At 41.3% G+C, this 21,248-nt stretch overlaps 1 protein-coding gene across 1 annotated transcript in view; it reads left to right on the forward strand.

Moving 5' to 3' along the window:
* Positions 1-21,248, forward strand: part of AGBL1 (AGBL carboxypeptidase 1) — a 332,817-nt gene that overhangs the window by 112,928 nt on the left and 198,641 nt on the right. Inside the window, exons 13-17 of the mRNA XM_055715877.1 lie at positions 35-121; positions 492-640; positions 3,991-4,078; positions 12,451-12,595; positions 16,049-16,202. Coding sequence (XP_055571852.1) covers positions 35-121; positions 492-640; positions 3,991-4,078; positions 12,451-12,595; positions 16,049-16,202 — 623 coding nt within the window. The remainder of the gene's footprint in view (positions 1-34; positions 122-491; positions 641-3,990; positions 4,079-12,450; positions 12,596-16,048; positions 16,203-21,248) is intronic.

Below are 21,248 nucleotides of genomic sequence, written 5' to 3' on the forward strand. Positions count from 1 at the left end.
CTGCTATATGTATCCCTGCTTTGATCTGCTGCAGTAACTCAAGCCCAGGTGCTCCAGGCTGCCTGACATTCTTCTCCAAGTTTGAGTCGGGAAACCTTCACAAAGCCATCCAAGTGCGTGAGTAAGTACGTCTGTGGCGGCCGTGTCCCAGCCTGCCTTTCTGCTGTGACTGCAGTGTGAAATGAGGGAGTTCTCCTGGGTTTGGAAAGGGTCAGCCAGGGAAGCAGGTTACATGACACAGAGTTTATCATGCCTTCCAACACCTAGATGTCATGAAAGTAAGAGGAGTGGGAAAACAGAGCTCAAAATGTTTTGACGTGACTAACACAGTGTGAGTATTTAATGGTGTGTTTGGGCACAGCTAGTTTGATGGTGTTCTTTGACTCTCACAGGGTATTAATGAACTTGATTGTACAGCCTGCTGTCCTCAGCAGGTTCAGTGGCAGACTGCTCAGGTCGTCATGGCCACCATTTTTTCTGGTCTTTTACAGGTTTGAGTATGACTTAATTATGAATGGAGATGTGAACAGCAACCAGCATCACCAGTGGTTCTACTTTGAAGTCCGTGACATGAAATTAGCAGTTCCCTATCGCTTCAACATTATCAACTGTGAGAAGTTCAATAGCCAATTTAATTATGGTATGGGTCTTTGGAGAATTGGGGTAGTCCTCTGTTCAGAAGAATGTCTTTTTTAGTGCTGTAAAGGTTTCAAACTTCCAATGCCTGTAAGTGTAAGGCAAACTGTAAGTTTGACCTTATCTGCCCTGAAATCCACTTAAAGAGTTACTTTAGATTTGTCAAAGGACCTTTCTCTATCCTCAGGAGGACTGAGGAGTAAACTGAATACCGAGAACTGGGAGAGGATTTGTGGGGAAAAAAGCCTGTCATTATTCTGTGTTTAGAGACCAGAACTGAGGAAGAATGGCACTAGGGTTGGGAGAGGGGAAAAAAGACCATCCATTGGAATTGAATGAGAAGCATAGTACTGGAAAATGCTTCTAAGATTCAAGTAAAAGCAGATAATCCTCAGACAAATATCCATGATTTTTTGGGCTTACCCAAAAAGATATCTCTTCCTTCAGACCTGCTGAGACTTCTGCTGATATTAGTGATAAAAAAATTACTTTTCCTTGTTGTCTTTGAACTCCTGTCACAGTCTGCAGTTCAGGAGGAAGGCGGTATTGCTGAGGAACAGGCAGGGCAAATCCCAGCCTTCAGTGCCCATTTTAGAAAAGAAATTGTATCTTCTGCATGGAGACTGTGGGTTGAATTCTTAGCTGGCATAGGCTGGTATTTTTATTTGTTTCCATGGAGCTCTGTTAATTTACACCAGCTCAAGACCTGACGCAGAATGTTTAATAAGTCCCTAATATCAGACCTTGCATTCCTCTGAAGCCCTGTGGATACAGCCTTCAACACCACCAGGAGAAGTCTCTCAGGATCAATGTACCTAAAACAAATAACACTGGGAGCTGGAATGACTTGTCACTTGTATTTGTGAAACTGGCTGGATGAACAGCACAATGAATTATAAGGCATTTACTCTTTAACCCTGAAGGCTGGAGTTCAAGTATTCATATAGATCCCAAATGAAAATGATTATTTCTTTTTTTTTTTTTTTTTTCCTCGTCATCTTACTCTGCTTCCCTGAATTACCAAACAATTCAGTGTGGTGTGTCTGGTAGCAGCCTGGAAATGGACTACCTTGACATCCTCCTCTAAACCCTAATAGTACCTCTGATACAGCCACCAGTAGCTTCATAGTTACAGATTCTGGACATTATTGATGGAAGGTTGCTTGTTATTTACTAGTTTGGCTGTTGTCAGCATTTAGAGTCTCATTTTGTGCACCTGAAATTGTACATGACTCATGTTCAAGCATGCAGTGAAAAATCTATTTGGAAGAAAAATGTGAAAATAGCATCTGGCGTAAGGAGGGAGGCTAAGCCATGGCTTGCTTTTGCATGGCTTGTACATGGGACTGGCTGTTAAAGCAGTTCTTCTGTCAGTTACTTCTGCTGCTCTGAGAGGGCAGTGAAGCTCTAGTTTATCTGGCTTGGCTGAGCAAGGCTCACTACCCCTTCTAGCACATGCATAATATTTACAGAGACTCTTGGTAAGAGATGGTGTTTATTTGTTACATTCCCTCTCCACTTTCCTGGGCTAGTGCCCATGCTATAATACTAAAAGCTTCCAGTCGGGATGTGGTGGCAATACTTCACGGCTCCTGGTTACTGCTCTCTTTTCATTTTTCCTTTCCCTTTTCCTCTTGGTTAGATGGCACTGTGTAACTTCCAAATCATCAAAAAGGATATTTGGTGAAATAGTTGTGACCAGGAGCAGAGTAATCAGGAGGTGCAGCCTCTGCCTCTCTCCTTTCCCATTTCCCACTAACTTACTCTACCATGAGAAATAATGGGATTTTGTCAAAAGCCTGATTTGTGTGTTTTGGTGTTTGGTTTTTTTTGTTTGTTTGGTTGGTTTTTTTCTAAAACTGAATGTTTCCATAGGGAAAGTGGAAAGGAAAGACACTTTCTAGAAAATTTATTTTGTATTACAATGAGATGGCAGACCAGTATCAACCATTGCTCTGAGCAGTTTGGTGCATGTCTCCTTTGGACTCCCAGAGAAGGGTAGAAGCTGGCGTTTGGGATATTGGGAGCACTGCAGCCCCTGAGCCTCACATCCCCCACCTGATGAACTGGGCTTCTGGGCAGGCCTGTGTCTCTCAAAATTCACTGTGGCCCACGTCCTAGAACCAAACACAGAATTGCTTCTTTCTTGTATGTGGCTCACAGTGCTGGTTCAGGAAAGAGCAACATAGAGGTTACTCCTCGCTGTAGGCTAGTTAGTGCTACCCCACACCTCAGCCAAAGGTGAACTGGAAAGACTTGCTAGCTTTTACAGTGCTGGAGAGTTTATCAGAGAAACCCAGAGGAAGAAGGGAAACTGAATAGCTGCTCATGGAAATAATGTCATCAGTATTAACGCCTTTCAAGCATCACCTCCTCCCAGCACAAGAACAGCCAAAAGAAGGCTCAGGGGGCAACTTAGCAACATGCATCAATATTTGAAAGGGCATTTTTCCCTTTCTCAAATACGCTTTCACAGAAGTGCAGCCACCATCATTGCTGGGCTCAGCCAAAGCTGTGCTGGGTCCACTGGAGCTGTCTGGCACCACCCCAGGGCAGAGGCCAGCCCTGCAGCCCCCAGCAGCTCACCAGGGACATCTTGTGCAGAGAGCTTCACTGGTGAGGGCAGGATCCTTACCATACCTGTGAAAGAGCTGACAGGTGTGTAGAGCAAAGGAATTTGATACAAAAACTGCCTGCAGATGGGCGGGTTTCACGGAGTTGTAACATACGCAACTTGGATGAGAGAAAGCCTTGTACCTTGGGGGTACAAAATGGTAATATTTTGGAGGTCAGGAAGAAGTCCTCTTCTGGTATAATGTGGTATTCAAAGATGGATGCTGTCATTATCAGTATTTATGACGCATCGATATTGTTTAGGTCTAATGGCAAGTTTAAAATCTTCTAGCTTTGCTTGCAACATTCTGACAGGACTGGATGCGCGACACATCTCTAATGCAGTGGTAGGATTAAGGTTTCAGTAAAGGTGCAGCCAAGCATAAAATACTGGACTAACCAAATTACTGATCTTGTTGATACTTTGATTCCTATTCTTTTCTTTCTCTTCCTCTGTTAGTAAATGGAGCAGCCTGAAGTCTTCCTTTGCAAAGGCTGCTAGGATAATTTATTTTCAAATGAACTCCATTCAGCTCATTTCTTCTGGAGGTGCTTTTTGTACAGACATGCCTATATCAGAACAGAGCATGAGGCTTTGGGAAATTTATTCACTCTGCATAAACTACCTGCAGAGAGAGCACAGACAAAATAACGATGCTTCTTGTTTAGCCTGTTCCTCCCCACCCTTGTTCTTTCTAGCCAGGGAAGTCATGTCACTTGAAACTGTCTTGTTTTATGTAGGCATGCAGCTGGTCATGTATTCCGTGAAGGAAGCTCTCCAGGGCAGGCCTCGCTGGCTTCGGGCAGGCCATGATATCTGCTACTACAAGTAAGTACATTTTTGGTGAATAATTTGTGGCTTCCTTTCCCATCTGTTCCCCTCCTGTTAACTGTATCGATGTTGTTAACCTCTGACCACCGGTGCCACCTGTTTCAAATGTCTCTAAATTGGTGCTAATTCAATGTGTTACGTGCTTCCACCTTCAGAGAACAGCTACAAGTGAGATCTCTATATTAGATGCCTGAGGAAAAACAGGGTATGTGCAGAGTTCACTTCCCCAGGAGGAGGAAGGGGAACGGGGAGTGCTCAAACCTTACTGATGCAGCCAGGGATGCAAGGAAGCTTAACCCACAAAGATAGCGTAGCTGACTTTTTCCGCTGTCCAGGAAGAAATGAGCTGGTTGGGATCATTGTTTTTCTTTTGGATACACTGACTTGTGTAAGAGATGTAAGAGCTGATGAGCTAAAGAAAGGATTAGCCATATATATGGGTGTGTTTTGAAGGGGGTGTGTGTATATGTATATATACTATATACATCTATATAAACATATGTAAAAATAGACATATACAAATACACATCTATTTATTTGTTTGTGAATCTATGCCTATACCTTAGACTCTTCCTGAGCTTCCCTTCTTTGCAAAGTTGGAATTCAGAAGGCAAGCTGCTCTGTGGACCATGCTTCTTGGCACCGTATACACTGGCCTGATGGCAAAACCATAGGGATTAGTCTTACTCTGTCTTTCTTCTGGGACCAGGCGGCAGTGGTATAAAGGAGTTCTGACAAGCTCAGGGCTGATACTTATCCAAGTTCCCCATTTTAGGCTGTTTCTGCAGCGTGTCAGACTTTCTGAAGAAAAACACCAGATCACTCAACTTTAACTTGCATCTGAGCTGAACTTGACTCGTGTGAGAAAGTCTCCCTCTGGTATCTCATGACTGACCCCTGATTCGTTCTGGTTATTACAGTCAAAGGAGACAAGTGTAGAGCTTGGGGTTTCAGTAGGTTGAACGAACCATGTTTTATTTTCTCAAGGCTTCCAAAATGTTATCCACATCATTTATTAATTATTTTAAAGATGATGATTAAGAGGGGTTTCAGGACTAGGATAATTGGTATGTTTTGGAGTAGAAAATCTGTGCAGAGTTGAAGGCTGGAGGACAGAATAGAACAAGTAGGAAAATCACAGGTGTGAGTAAATGTATTTGGTCGAGTGCCTGTGAGTGGGATGTCTGGAAAGGCTGTTGGATGGGGTGGTGCAAGAAAGAAGAGCAGCCCTGCACTGCAAAAAAAGAGTTCACATGTTGAGGATATACTGGTAGAGCATTATGGGTGAAGTTCACATACTTTGTAATCAAATACTGCAGCATTTAGTGTTAATTGACTATTTTATCCTGGCCTTACCAGTCATGACCTGAAAGCTGAGACTGGGAGTCATAGAATCATGAAATCATTTAGGTTGGAAAAGACCTTTAAGATCATCAAGGCCAACCACTAACTCAGTACTTCCAAGCCCACCACTAAATCATGTCCCTAAGCATCGCATCTACATGTTTTTTAAAGAGTTCCAGGGATGGTGATTCCAGCACCTCCCTGGACAAGCTGTTCCAATGCTTGACCACCCTCCCAGTGAAGAAATTTTTTCGAACATCCAATCTAATCCTCTCCTGGTGCAACTTGAGGCTGTTTTGTCCTGTTGCTTGTTATCAGGGAGAAGAGACTGACACCCACTGTGCTACATCCTCCCTTCAGGCAGCTGTAGAAAGCGATAAGGTCCCCCCTGAGCTTCCTCCTCTCCAGGCTAAATGCTTGAGTGACAAGTTGCGTCCCCTTCTGCCACACACACTCCCCCCCTTTTTTTTTTTCTTCCTCTTCTAGTTATTTTTTGTGTCATGGTTCCTATTCACCACCTTGCATCACTAAAACATCTCGGTGTCTCAGAACTCTATGGATACTGTATAAACAAAGCAAAAGTCTGGTCCTTGCCCCTAATACCTGGCAGTTGAAGCAGAGAGCTTGGGCTGCACAATGACTGCAGACAGGCAGGGAAATAAAAGAAAACAGAAAGGTGTTAACACAATTAAGAACAATGATAATTGTCTGGCATCATAAATAGTGCTCTCAGGACAGAGCTGAACTTTTCCGATGTTCTGAGTGGTATTCCTTTCTTCATGAACTCATGTGATGTGGCTGAATTTTAGACACTGATGTGAAATGATGAGTTTTCTCTTTGTAAGAAATTGTGTTGCAGTTCACAATTTGCTGTTAGGTTCAGAGGTGGCTATGTTCACAAGTGGATTTGATGAGACAATAAACCCAAACAACAGCAGTGGGCTGCCTTCCAAAAGTAGCACAGCCTCAAACTTGTGTTGACAGAGAAAAATTCCAAGTCATTCCAAATCTCTCTTGTCATCTCCCTCTCTTTTTTTTGTGGGTTTTTTTTTTTTGTTTTTTTTTTTTTTTGAGAGAGGGTAGGTGGGCTGAAGGCTCGTATTCTCCTCTCTCAACCTGGCATCCTGTCTGTAACAATTTGTGTAGCTATTTTATTTTGTTCCAAGTACTCTTCACTAACCTTTATTCACGTAACCTTTTCTACCTCAAGAGCTAACGTACTGTGGTGCCATGGCTTCCATTTGCATGCATGTAACCTCTGCCTTCTCTAAGTATGAGCTTCTGGTGGGCCAAACCTCACGTGCTGATTGCTATAGCAGTGGCTTCTTGTGTCGTTAACAAGGCAGTTATAGTGCAGTGATTAAACAGCAGCTGACTCCCAAGATTAAGCTGTGATTGTACAATTAAGCTTGTAATCAGATTCTTGTTCAGAATATGTGAAGGAATGGAGTTTTGTTGATTTGGAATATTCTGTGTTTTCTAACTGTACATTGAATTATATGTCAACATATTCATCCAGGATAACTAGTTGCCGGTCTCATTTACAGTTTATTCCAGGTTTACACATGTTTTTGTATACACAAGAGCTCACACACACACATATATGCACTTTCATCTCTACTGAAACTCTAATCTTTTTATTTCAGTGATTATAAAAGAGATTACCATGAGAAGTTTTGGGTGGGAGGAAATGTGAAGAAAGTATGTTTGGGGTTGCTCAGAATAGGAGGAGATGGAATTGCTGTAGTGATAACATGCTGCCTGTGTTTTGGGTAAAGAGCTCATTTCATTTCCATTCACCCTGGTCATAGGTGTCCTGGGGTGGGACTGGTGCCTTTTGAAGGGAGCTTAATCTAATTACCTTTATCAGGAGTTATTCATAAGTATGGGAAGAGTGATATATTTACAAAAATGAGGAACTCAAAGATGCCTTAATTGCTTTTGCAGCAGTGCTCTTTTTGAGAGCAACCTCTGAGCTGAAGGACAGTGGGAGGAAAAGCACATTTGCAAGATATCTGGGTGATGCATGTTGGCTGATCTTTGCTGACATTCATCTTCACTGAAGATGCGGTAGTTCACTCATAAAGATGAATGTTGTGGCACAGCTCTGTCATCGCATACCTTTCCCATATGTCTCACGAGAGTTTTTATGTTACGGAGAATATTAGCAGTGCTCTTGTCAAAAGGGAGCTGAGTGACACTTCTGCTCTATTTTATTGCCTCTCTGTGAAGTGACAGGATACACCCATGATAAACAGAGTTGCAGTTACTATAAGATCATCTAATTCACTTGCTGTCTTGGCAGCTTTTATGTGCTGAATAATATTCCTTTCCAGCAAATTATTTAAGGAACAATAGCAGCATGCTGAATCGTGACAATGTGCTTGTGCCTTTGGTTTCATGGCTCATTCTAAGCATATTATCTAACCTCAGCTTTTTCATAAAATAGTCAGTTCACAGATAGTAATGAGGTACATGGAGTGTTTTGTTCTCACATCACCACTAAAGACTTGGCTGTTTGGTGGTCATAGCTGTGTCAGAACTAGGTCTTCTCTTTTCAGCATCTTTATAATCATATTAGATTAAATCATCATCATAGCATTGGCAGGCAACCGCTCAGCTCTAATGATGTCTACAAGAGAGGGCTGAGACACCGGTCTCTCTCTGAGAGCACCTGACCTTTACAATATGACTGAAGGCCTTAGTAGCAAGATGGCTGTGGGAATATTCTGCTTCAACTGGGATTCTGCCTGCAATCTCAACAATAAAGATGCCTTAACATGGATTTTTTGCCCTTGAAAATGAAGTTGTTGTGCATTTTCCAGTTACCAATGTGGCAGACCCCAAAGTAACAGCCATGCCCTTTAAATTGTTAAATGCTGCTTTTTGTTATGGTATGAACCAGGGTGTTAATAAAGCATATTGCACTTAGCAGCCACACTTAGAGATGTAAGAAGGTCAGGGCATGTAAAACAAGGACACCAGTCTCCAGGTAGTAGAAGTATTTTGGAAAAGGGGAGTACACCAGCAGATTGGAAGTGATAAATAGTTTACTTTCCATGTGGACTCTGTTTTGAAATGGCCTAGAGTTCTAGGACACTGATATTTTCTTTAGCCATTTTGGTCTAAGCTGATACAATGCCATATTCCTTCACCTGCCAGTGCTTTTTACTACAGAAAATGCTTTAGACAGGAGTCTAAAGAGGAGATGACCAAGAGATGTTGTTCTTGTATCACTTGGTGCTTTTGAATTCCCGAGATACAGTCCAGCTCATTTACAAACCTGCCTGTATCTTTGGCCAAGTGGCTTCACCTGTCTGTGTCTCATTTTCCCCATCTATAGAGGATGGAAAATTAGAGTCACTTATCTGCCACCCAAAGAATGGGAATAGATAAATGGGAGGTAAGTTTTAATTAGATAATGCTTGCAAAGGTCTTTTAAGCTCAAAAAATCATTGTGCAGAGTAAATGATAAGTAGTATTATAATAATTATTAATTAACTTTCCATCACAGCTATGCTAGAAATATACTACCTGTACATTATTTCTGAAGAACAGCAAGAAAAAATCATTTCACTTTTACAAAATGACTGAAAGCCACAGTAGATACAGCTTGCACGCTAATTAAAAAAAAACAACAAAAAACCAAAAAAACAAACAAAAGAAAACCCCAAAACACACACACCCCCCAAAAAAAAAACAACCCAAAACCCAACCAAACAACCACTACTTTTTGTTCTCTTTCTTTCTTTCCATTAATCAACACATTACTTTCTAGGGAGCATGGGAGACTTTGAATATTTTTTTTATAGAGGACACAAATAAGGTAGTGAGGACTAGATGTTACTAGGGTCTTGTTTTCCTTCCTTCTTCCTTTCTTGTTAATTTGGACTGCATGCTGGTATGGTAGAGTGTTGTGGTGAAAAGGGGGTGAGGAAGCAAAACAGCCTGGTGGAGGAACAAGGAGGCAATAGAGCCATCTCTAATGGGGTGATAGCAGTAGAAGGAGAGGGAGGCAAGGAGGAAAAATGCTATTTTTTTGGTTTGTTTTAAAAAGATTCATAGCTACTGCATTGTATGATGGATTGTGAGGAGACCAGATGATATGCAGTAAGAATACATGATCATTACGCTGCTTACACACAGGTGGTTTTTCTTTTTTATGCATGAGTGAGGAATATTAAAGTCTTACAAAGCCACCTGTAAACTTCCTGTTACTACCAGATAGTCTGCTATAGATTGAAGCAGATGTTAAGGAGTGGTTCAAAAGTCTGGAAATACCTGTTCAGGGTGGGTAGTTTGCTGGAACAGCAGAGGTGGTCAGAGCCAGGATGAAATGCTCTGCTAAGCAGTGCAGCGAGAGTGCTGTGCATCGGTGCCCTCCGGACCATGGGATCTGAGCACTGTCAGGAGTAAGGACCATTGACTACCAGCCTAGCATCAAGGTCAGAGGGTCTGGTGCTGCAACACTTCTGGGGTTAATGGGGACATTTTAGGCAAGAGAGACATTTTTGGTTGCAGAATTACAGGCTATAGGAGGAAAAGCCTCTACTGAAGGGACAGGTGGGAATAACGTGTATATAAATATGGTAGCATATAAGATACCGCAGTATCCGCCTGCAGGGTCCTGCTTCCTCCCACACCTCTAACTACAAAAGTGAATTTGAAGGGGAAGACGTAGAAGTTCTCAGCACTTTCTGACAGTTCTTTATGAATAAGGGCATCTAACATTCCAAGTGACACAATGTAAGAGAACCTATGGACATAACAACTTTCCTTATGTGCTATACAAGAAATGGTTCTTAATTATCCTTCACTGTCAAAGTTAACAGGAACTAGATTAAATGTCATTGTTCCAATTTAATAAAAACCTCAAATCCTGGATCTGCTGAAATACATAATAGCTAAGTAGATGTTTTCATATTTGTGTGTTCATTGCATATTTTTTTCTGTGAGATTTTGTCTAATATTAAGGTGGTTTATTTGCAAAAGAAATGTTGGGGTGAAGGGTTCAACTGAGAATAAAATCATAGACTTTTCAATCTGCCACTGTGACTATGTGTTCCTGTACTATCTATTGATCCAGTCAGTATCACTCACTCCACGTGTTCTTAACTATTAAATTCAGGTGTAAACCCAGTGGCATTGTATTGTATCTTCCTTATGAAAAAAGAGCTGATTATTTTGGAGAATTTGACAAGAATAATTATCTCTTCTCTCCACCCCTTTGAATAAAAATGAACAGCAGCAAAATAAACTAGCATTGTAAATTTCAGGAGCTGAAATTGCATCTTTTGGTTGCCTCTTCTATTTTGCATTTTAATGCAACATTGATGATAACATTTGTCAAAGAAACCTCACAGTCCTTCAGAATCAGAAGGTTTGGCAACAGCGTAATTGGCGCAATGTAGGAAAAAATATTGTTTGAAATGTACTTATGGATGCGATTTGCTGTGAGGCTTCTCACTAAAGTGCATGAATTGTCTCTTCATCTCTGCTGAAAGAAAACTTTTTTACTCAGCCTAAAGTCATCTCTTTATCACAGTAAGTCTCCTGCAAGAGATTTGGTCCTGGAACTAGACTGAGAAGCTCACTTTAAGATTTTGTGGTTTTAATGAAGGCAATGTCAAGGACCTGGGTGCACTAGTAGGCCTTGATGATCCTGACCAGTGTCACCCAGTGTCCCCACCTACACCCTTTGCTCCTGGGCCCAGGAGCTCTAGTTGAGCTCTGCCATGGTCACTCAGTCCCTGCCTGAGCTCTGTGGCAGTCAGGCTCCAGCTCAGGCACTGCTGTCTCCATGCTTTGATATCAGCTCTGGTGATCTGGATCCTGACCCATGAACCAACCTCCTGGCTTGACCACAAACTTGTCTGATGGTCTGGACATGTGATTGAACCTGTCTGCCATCCCTGAGCTTGCCCTGCTCAGGTACTGTGCGAGGGGACACTGCCCTGCTGGCTTCCATATCAAGCTCAGCTCCCTGTCTTTTAGGGAGCAACTGGTCCTTGCTGCTCCCTGACAGGGAGAGGTTCAAGTCTCTGAAAAGAAGGCATCCAAAAGAGAGGATATTTTGGGTAGCTCAAAACCTGCAAATCTATATGAGTTCATTTTTCCTCTACCTGCAGTCTCTTCCCAAACTTACTCTACTCCTCTTCCTACTCAGCAAAGACCTTTTGATGATATTTAAAATATTTTTATGTATGTTCTACTTTTTTTTACTTTTTTTTTTTTTTTTCCAATTCCTGCAATATCCCTTTTCTTCCTGTGGTGGAACTGAATGGTTGGTTTGGTAGGATGTTCGTATTTTCTAAATCTCCGGGCTTTTACAGAATATTTTCACATGGCATTGTTCAGGGCTGTGAATAGGTACTTGCATCTTTGAGCAAGATAATTTGGATGTCGGAAGCAATACAGCAGTGTAAGCTGAATGCATTAGTTTAAATATGCCTGGACTGTGCTATACATACTGGTATTAGCTGGCTTCTTTCTTATTTGCGCCTTCAAAAAATGAAACAAACTTATGCTATATGAGAGCACTCCCACCCGTCAGCAGCACGTGACTGGCTGTGCCCAGTACTGCTGGGCTCGGTTCTGCCTTTTGACTCCATGCTGGTCCTTGTGTACTGCTGGAGTCTCGAGGCACCCTTGAAACGGGGTACCACCTTAGTCAGCGGTCCTCGCCATCACGATCCTGTTCCCATCTCCGCTTAGTAGAGCCATGGTTTCGCTAACCTTCCTTCTTTCATACAGCCTGTAGGTGCGTTGCTGTGTTACTGGAGGCTGTTGAGCGCTGTGTTATACTGTTGTACCCGGTCACTGCTGGGGTTGGATTGATTGTACTTGGCGTGGGGCCTTCCCAGTCTTAGTGCAATGACTGGTTGAGTTTGAAGCCCATCTACAGCATAAGATGGAAGCTCATTCAGGGTGGATGCTTCTCTGAATGCTTAGTTCTTTCATGGCTGCTCCAAATGTGCATCCAGAAGTGAAAATCATCTACTTCCCCGCTCTTTCTCTTGTTCCAGAAACCACTACTGCTGCAGTGCAACTGCAGGAGGAGGTGTGAGAGGAAAGTGCTACTACACACTCACCTTCAGCATCAAGTTCCCTCATAAAGATGATGTCTGCTACCTGGCCTACCATTACCCCTATACCTACTCTACAATGATGGTAATACTGATACATCCACCTAGATAAGCTAATGGGTCTGACAGGTTGGAGTTGCTTGGGTATGTGTAGATTTTAAGATAGTCTAGAGGACCATTTTCACAGGCAGTTAGTGACCATGGTGTTGTCATTGCCCTGTGTCTGCAACTGCAGCCCCTGCCAGGTCTGAAGCCCAGAGTGCTGTAGGAAAAATTTCTATATAGGAAAAGCTGGGTAGAAACCATTAGCACTTATACCAGTCATAATGCAAACCAAAGATGTCTCCATTTGCTTGGGGCTGCGGGATCCTCCTCCTGAAGGGTGGGAAGCAGGAGGTTAAAGATAACAGCAACTCAGAAGTGAAAGCTGTCAGTTCCTCCTTCTGACAGAAGGTAAGGCTCAGCTTTCAGAGTTGCACCCAGCAGCACCGCCTCGCTGGACCTCATTTCAGTGCCCTGTCAGCTGTCTCCACTGTGCCGATTGGAGTATCAGTAGGCAGTTGACACCCCCCCCAGCCCTGTCAGTACAGAAACTAAAAGAATACAAGTCCAAGGCATAAATTGTGTTACTGAGTTGTACCAAGTTTGCTTCCTGGGGAAGGATTGGTTTTCTACAGCCTTTTCTGGGCAGGGGTGGATGGTAAGGGAATATTCTGTGAAATGCACCTGGTGTGTTTTCTCTGTGACTGATGTAGGACAGCCCAGGTTCTGAAAGGAAGGTAGAATAAAAGAAGGGAAATAAAGAGTTTTGGGAGTAGCTTTGCTTTGTTGTCAAAGATGATAATAATGTTACTGAAAATGAAGACGCAAAGTTCCAGTGGATCAGTTCCCATTCTTTCTCCCCTCAATTTCCATTGTCTACCCTTTTTATTCTGAGCAGTAACTGCTAGTGAGGGTTAGTAAAGTTTGGGCTCACTTTTTTTTTTTTTTTTTTTTTTTTTTTTTTTTTTATAATGGTATCAGTTTCCCATTACCAGATGTGAAAGAGTATGCTTTCAAGTGAGACAATGTCCTCTCCTGCTTACTAGCCGTGTTGCTTGGCACGCCAGCATAGTTAGGCTTAGATTAATTCTCACAAAACCGTCTCTTGTCAACTGCTTTGCATCCCATTACAGATGTTCAAAGAAACTGCTTCCAATATCTGGGAGAGGGCCAGTGAAGCCTTCGCTGTCCAAAATATACCTTCCAGCTCACTTCTCATTAGGCTTATGGGCACCAGTTACACCTCAAAATCAATGAGGAAGAGAGTATGCTGCAGTAGTGGGGTTTGACCTATAACCTTGAAGGCATGTATTTCCTACAGTCTGCAGGGGAAAAGATGAGTGTAATACTAAAGACTTGGGTAGGCTTATTCACCACCATACTTTATTACTGAAATGCAGTGCCTCATCATTATTTTACTGTTATTGATTTCTATCTTCTGCTGGCACAAAAGCAAGAGGGACTTGGAGAGTTTGTATGCTCTGGGAATCCCTGAATATCTCACCTGCTCCTGAATGAATAGAATAGAGATGAAAAAGATGTTATTTCTAGACTTGCAGGGCCAAGTATTGAAGTATTTCACTGCCTCTTCAAATCAAATGTTCATTGAAGTTAAAGGGAATTTTGCCATAGGAAAAGTTTAAATGAACTTGGACCCAGTAAGGACCATAAAGATTGGTAAATGGGAATTATAGATGGAAAAGATCGATAGATTGTCATGTCCAGCTCTTTAGAAACAACAGTTTTGCTTTGGCTAATAATTCTAAAAGGCTTCTTTGCTTGGACTAATTTAAAATGTTGACTGATGCAATTTACAGGTTTCCATGTTACTTTAATTTCCACAGTAAATAAACTAAATCAGCTTTGTGCACCAATAAGATTGCATTTTAAAGAATATGTCTACTGGTGAAGTATGTTGGTTTTACATATCAGAAATAAATTAAAAGTGATTACAAACCCAAGGGCTCAATTAAATACATACCGCTTTGGGGAAGAAGATAAACTTGTATATGGAGTTAGTAATTTGAAAATGTTTTTAAATGTCACATATGTTTAATAGTTACAGACATATTTACAGGAAATACACATTGCAGAATCCTATTTGAGCTGGGTGCACTCTGCAGTTCATTATTTTTTGTCCATCAGTAATTACATTTATTTTATGAACAGTAATTTGCCTATTTTTACATCACAGTGTTAATTGTTTGGATATCTAACTGAAATCTCTGTGGCAGCTATACCCAATTAAGTTTCACTGGGCACCAGGAACATAAGTAAATGATTATATTGAGTTCTCTATATCTATATGAGATCTAATAATTGAATTTACTTTATAGAGCAGTATGTTAATTGTTTTATGACATAGATGAGTGAAAATTTCAGTTCTGTGTTTGCATTCAAATGGATACTGGGAAAGCAGTCTGAAAGATGTGAGCTCCAAGGTTTGAGGAACAGGAATGTCTTGTCCCATAAACGTTGGGTAAAACTTAGCTTTAACTTGTAAGGAAAAAAAGTTACCATGTAAGGGTTGTTCGGTGAATCAGTGTGTTTTAGTTTAAGTACTGTCAGGACAAGCGTGCATACTGTGCTACACCTATTTCTACCAATCAAGAGACAACTGGTGTTCCACTACACTTAGCAACACCCAGTGATGGGATTACACTAATTACCACTTGCAATTACAGTGTAAACAGAGAGAATTACACGTCATCTGGTGTGTGGGTGACAAGTGGCTATGTGTCTAATGAGGCAATCAGAATTTGTTCCAAAAAGTCATTTCTTTTAAGCTGCCAATTCTTTTTCTCGAATTCTCAAGAAGCTGGACTTAAGATTTGTTTAAAACTGCCATAAACTTTGGAGGGGCTGGGGGAGAAACTCTCCTCTTAAAATAACTTTTTGGAATGACAATCTTCAAATTTCCCACTCCTGATTGCACAAAATGTTGTTTTCTTGTAAACTTTTTGGCTGCCCCCTGGTGTGGAGTTGTTCCTGAATTCCACTGGCATGTGCTTGACAGCTAACCAGTTGGTTCTATAAACACTCAAACCCAGTGAGTTTTTTCATGTTTCTACACAACCCTTACTAAAATATAAGGAGTAAGCAGTTCTCTTTTGGAAAATTTGCTAACAAAGTCCTTTACATTAATAAGAAAAGCACCTAGGAACTGTTTGGGTAAAATCATAGAATAGTTTGGGTTAGAAGGGACCTTTAAGGACCATCTTGTCCAACCCCCTGTAATGAGCAGGGACATCTTCAACTAGATCATGGCATAAGAGTAAGTAGTTCTGTGCAGCTTCAGTGAACAGGGATGTATTCTGGATGGCTTGTGTATGTTTCTGGGATGTAAAAGGTGGTGATATTAAGTGGTGGAAGAGAGGAGCTGGCAAGTTAGCAAGAGGTAGAATTAGTACCAATAATAACAGAGTTAGTGGAATAAAATCAGATTTTTATTGGCTGTGAACTCATTTATAAATCTGCTTCTTTGCTTGTTTCTCAGTCCCATCTTGATATCCTCGAACAGAACAGGAACCTGAAGAAGGTTTACTGGAGACAGCACACACTGTGCCAGACGCTGGGAGGAAATCTATGTCCATTGCTCACTATCACTGCCATGCCAGAATCTAAAAAAAGAGATGACTTGGAGCAATTCCGTAAGTAGACAAATGAAGCATTAAATAAGATGCTGGCAAGCTGCGGTCATGTCAGCAGTGGCAGTGACAACCTGTTTTGTGAATATGTTGATTTTCTTGCCTTCTTCATTCTGGAAAAAGAAATCTAAATATGGGGAATAGCCAATTACAGTGCTTTTTTTAAAATCACAGATTTACAGAGAGAAGGGAGGAGAGCTGACACTATTTTTTACTTCAGATTTTTCTTTAATGATCTGAAATAATTATAAAGTTCAGTATCAAATATCTCCAACAGAAAGAAACTTTGTTCAAGTAAACAATTCAACAAGAAATTTGATATTTTTTTGTGTGTGTGTTGCTGGTCCATATTGAAATGATTTATGTATTTTGAGGTCTCAAACTTGAAAAAAAGAAAAAAGTGCAAGAAGAACTTTCCAGCTGTGGGCAGCAATTGAAGTATTCTGGTGAAATTCCAGCTTCTCCAACAGGCCTGGTAGATCCATCTGAACACAATATAGCTCCTTGTATTCTGTCCGAGTCCTAACTGATGGCGTACTATCTAACAGTAAATGTTATAACTGCCATGTTATATCTAGAGGTGGTTATTTCTCATTGTGAAAGTCAAAGATTTAGACCTTCAGTGGCGTTGATTAGCAAGATTAAGATATGCAAGTTTCTGTAATCAGCAGCAAGTGACAAGTTGATTCTGGTTAGCATCACATTGGGTTAGTTTTGATTTGAGAGCCTAATAACTACTTGTGTGTAGGTTAACTTTTTTTCTTGAGTCAGTGACAAGGCATAAACAGTTTTTCATATTTTTTTTTAATCTCTGCTCTTCACACGTGCATAACATAGGTGGAGAACTTTGAGGGAATGTGGAAATGTAAATTGTCTTAAGATTTGTTTTGGGTGTTAAGCAAATATATATCATTATCTCACTGAGATGTTAGGCTAGAAGTATCCAAAAGGATTCTGTTGATAAGAACCACGTTTCTGCAGAATTCTACTTGCAGCAGTATGTGGTAAACATGAGTAGGACACCTTATAATGTCCACGCTATATGCATAAACTAAAAGAAGCTCAAATACTGGAGTTGGTGAAAATTATTGCTATCTTTTCTAGTTCAGGTTTAGAGCACAGTGACTGCAGTTATGCTGACATTACAGCGTCATCCTGAGCTCATACCCTCTTATTATAATAATTGTATTATAAATTGAGCATGTACCCTGAATTAGCAAATTTTAGAGTTTGAATGTTCTTTTCTAGATTGAAATCTTAAAGCAAAATTACCAAGTACAGGCTACATGGGAATTCATACGGTGCATGCACATACACAGCTTTAATGGCAGGAATGGGAAGCAGTGTCAGAGAGAAAATTGGGTTGTTAGTGTTGCTATTATTAATATTATTTACACCATGATGGCACCTACAACACATGATTAGGGGGTTTGGCTGTGGTGGGTGCTGTCCATGCCTGATACAAAGAAATAATTCCTGCCCTTAAATACTTCTGTTCTGGGATAATGATGATATAGAATGGAAAACGAGTGGGTGGGAGCTGTGCTGGGGGATGTTGGTTATATAAATAAACCTTTGGCACACTGCAGATGATCACCTGGTTAGATGTCAAATGTTGACAGCAAGTTTTAAACTTCATGGTGGAAGATCTTAATAGGGAAACTGAAAGAAACTGGAGTTGGAATATTTTATTTGAGGATTTGAGCCATCCAGAAGAGACATGCAATCAGCCAGTTTTTCTGCCCCAGTGAGTATGCTTTTCCAATGAAGGTACAAAGCAAAAGCTAAGCTAAGACTTGATCAAAGCAAAGACTTGGAGTGGATCAGTGCTAAACACTGAATTTCAGCACCTTTGGCTTTGAAAGGACCTTTGTGAAATGTGTGTTTTGTCATAGGAAAGCAAAAAAACCAATTTCAACATCTCCAGCATTTTTGTAAAACAGCGTTCTTGCTTTCTGACTAACCCCACAACATGCCCAGGTCTGCAGTCACGTTGATACAGTGATCAGGACTAAAAGAACTGGAAGGAAATCGTATATATCTGTACCAATGGAACTAAAGCAGGAATAGTTGAGAATGTTTTCACATTTGGCACCAGAGACAAGAGGGAAACATAGCTGCATACATTGATAACGTGTCAGGCTTTATACCATCTACAGTCATTGGGGCTAGCCCTGAACTGAAACCTTGTTGTGCCAGGTGTGGTACAGCACGGGAGAGCAGACAACCTCTGTGCATGCAGGACTTACAGCCTATATTCAAGACAACTGAGAGGCACAGATGCTGAAATGACGATCGTGAGGAACTGACAACACAGTACCGACCAGCGCAGTAATACCCCAAGAATTGCACCTCTTTTAGGGAGTATCGTGATATAAATGTGACAATATTAGGAAGTGGTGTCATTTTCTGGAGCACTGTATTCTCAGAATGTATCAGAATGCATCTTGCAGAGTTAGAAGAGAGGCTGGCAGTTTTTCAAAGGTCATTAACCTGTCTGTGAAGGCAAAGCTTGGCTAACTTAGCACAGATTTGCTGAAAGATTCATAAAGGATCTATGAGCAGTTTGGACAGACACTTGTTTTGAATGCTTCAGGCTGTTGTAATATTAAGTATCTGAGTTAAAATTCCGATTATGTAGCTGAAATCCTCTTTATTTTCAAGAGAAGGAAATATCCCTTGGTTTGTGATATTATGTGAATTCAGTGAGAGCCTGAGTGCTGGCTAAAATACCATGAAATCATGTGCCACTAAACAACTCTTCCTCTAAAGCTTTGAAATGCAGTAAGATTGAGGACTTCCTAGATCTGTCCATGAACCAATTGAACTCAATCAAAACAGAACGTGTAGAAAACCCAGTTGTCTGAACTGAAACAGAAATTGTATGGGGGAAGACAGGGTCAAGGCAAGGCAAGTCAACACAGTTTCTCTCAAGTTTCCAAGAATATAAAAGTAAGCACCAATACTCTTAGGTGATGAAAATATTTGTTGTTTTATCAAGCAGAGGAGCAGAAAGGCAGCACACCATGTTTTATGCTGTGGGGTTGCCTCTAGGCAAATCTGAATAATCACGTATGTGTTTATTTTTTTTTAAGCAGCTTGGATAATTATGGCTTTTGGGGACGCGCTTAGCCTAATTTGTGCTGGTTTGTGAGGCTTTGATCAGCAGTTACTTCTGTTTTCTCATCTTGTATGACATGCCCTTCTCTCTGTGAAGTGGTTTGGCTGATGGAATGACCTATATGTCGGTATTTTCCGTGCTAAAAACATAACTCAAAAGCAACAACGTAGAACTAAATGTGAAGGCACCAAAGGGTGGAGTTTTTTTCAGAAATAACTCCCGTTGGTTTGTACAGTCTCTGTGCATCTGTATTTCAGCTTGAGAAGTGAAATGGAGCTCCAGCACTAGGGAGTTTGGCGCATGGGTGATGAATGAAAATTGATAGCCCTTGTTCTTTCCTCCTAGTTCTGACCAATCAATAGTTTTCATAAGAAATAGTCATTTTGCTTCCTATCAAATGTCTTATTTCTCCTTTGTTCATTGACTAATCTGTACCTTAAGAGATTTTCTGTAATGCCAGCGGCACAGGTAAAACACAAAGCTCGCCAGGACTTCGTAGCTGTTGGGCGTGATTGTACTTAGATACTCTAAATCCTTCTGTAGTACGGACACATGGGGAGTAGGAAACATCACTGATGAAGAGGCATTGGGCGGGTGAGGAGTGTTGGGAGGACAGCGTGATCAGCCCATAAGGAGTGCAGTGGGAAGGAGTTATTGTGATACTGGAGGTGCTGATGGAGTGGGAGCAGCCCAGGGACAACAAAGGACAACAAAAGCAAACCTCGGTGTCAGCTGTGCTCTATTTTCCTTGCTCAATTCTTTCAGATTGGTCTTGTCAGGCTTTTGATTAATGTGGCCCAAGGATGGTTAAATTTGTCTGAGTTAAATTTATTAACATGTGCCTTGTTAATAGGAAGCACAAGCCATGCATGCTTGCAGGCAGTGTACATTCACCGCATACTGAAGGCGAGAAAAATGGGCTGCTGTTTTCCTTCATTATGCCTTGTTTATGTGCAGCTTTGATATTCACTTTAGGCTCCTTTCTCCTTCCTCTCTATCTCCCCTTTATGCGATGGTGGTGTACTGAATAATTTTTATTAAATGCTCCGTTCTGAAACTGAAATGAAGAAAGAAAGCAGTGAGCCAGGAACTCTTCAGCTCCTTGTGCTTTGCATCCGTTATGCAACAGCTCAGTTACAAACAGCACAATTCCCATGTGCACTTGATCAACATCTGTGTGGGTGCCTGAAAGCTGCAGCAGAAAGTCCGAGGCTGGTCCGTGGTCCTTGATGGGCTTTGCAGCTTGTACAAATGGAAACTGGGAGGGCGTCTCTTGTTTTTTGTTATTGTTATTTTAAACTTGCCCTTCCTGTCATCATATGGATGCTGAGCATCCAGCAGGTACGGATGTCTTTGCTACTCATTGTAACTCCAGTATCCCCCATAGTCTTGTGGTAAAGATAAAGCCATTAGTTTTCCATCTGACTGTGAGTGGGAAGCACTGATGATAAGACAAGGGCCTGCTTTTTGTCTCCTCTGTTATCTGTCTTCACCATGTTCTTCTTTCCTACCTCTTTATTCCTTCTCACAAAGAGTAAGACTCGGCAGATTTGACCTTCCATATTATGCACAGAGCTTTTCCTCAAGGACTGTAGCTCTTCTCAGAAATTTTTAATCACTGCTCCTCTCCCTGCAACTCCCTGCTCCCCGCCCCCCGCAAAAAAAAAAAAAAAAAAAAAAAAAAAAAAAGGCAAGACAGTTTTCAGCAAGCTTACATGTGTGGTGAGCCTGTACACTCCACCTGCTTTGGATATGGAATTATCAGATAGGAGCCTTTGAAAAGGAAGGAAGTTGGCCAGTGGAGAGGAAGGAATGGCTGGACAGGCATCTCTTTTGTGACTTTGTTCCTGGCTATGTAAGGTCTAGCCTTAATCACTGCCTAATGAGAGTTAAAGGGATTTTTGAAGGGAGAGCAATTCCAAACATCT

This window comes from Falco cherrug, chromosome 7 (assembly GCF_023634085.1).
Source record: "Falco cherrug isolate bFalChe1 chromosome 7, bFalChe1.pri, whole genome shotgun sequence".
In the NCBI taxonomy this organism is placed as follows: Eukaryota; Metazoa; Chordata; class Aves; order Falconiformes; family Falconidae; genus Falco; species Falco cherrug.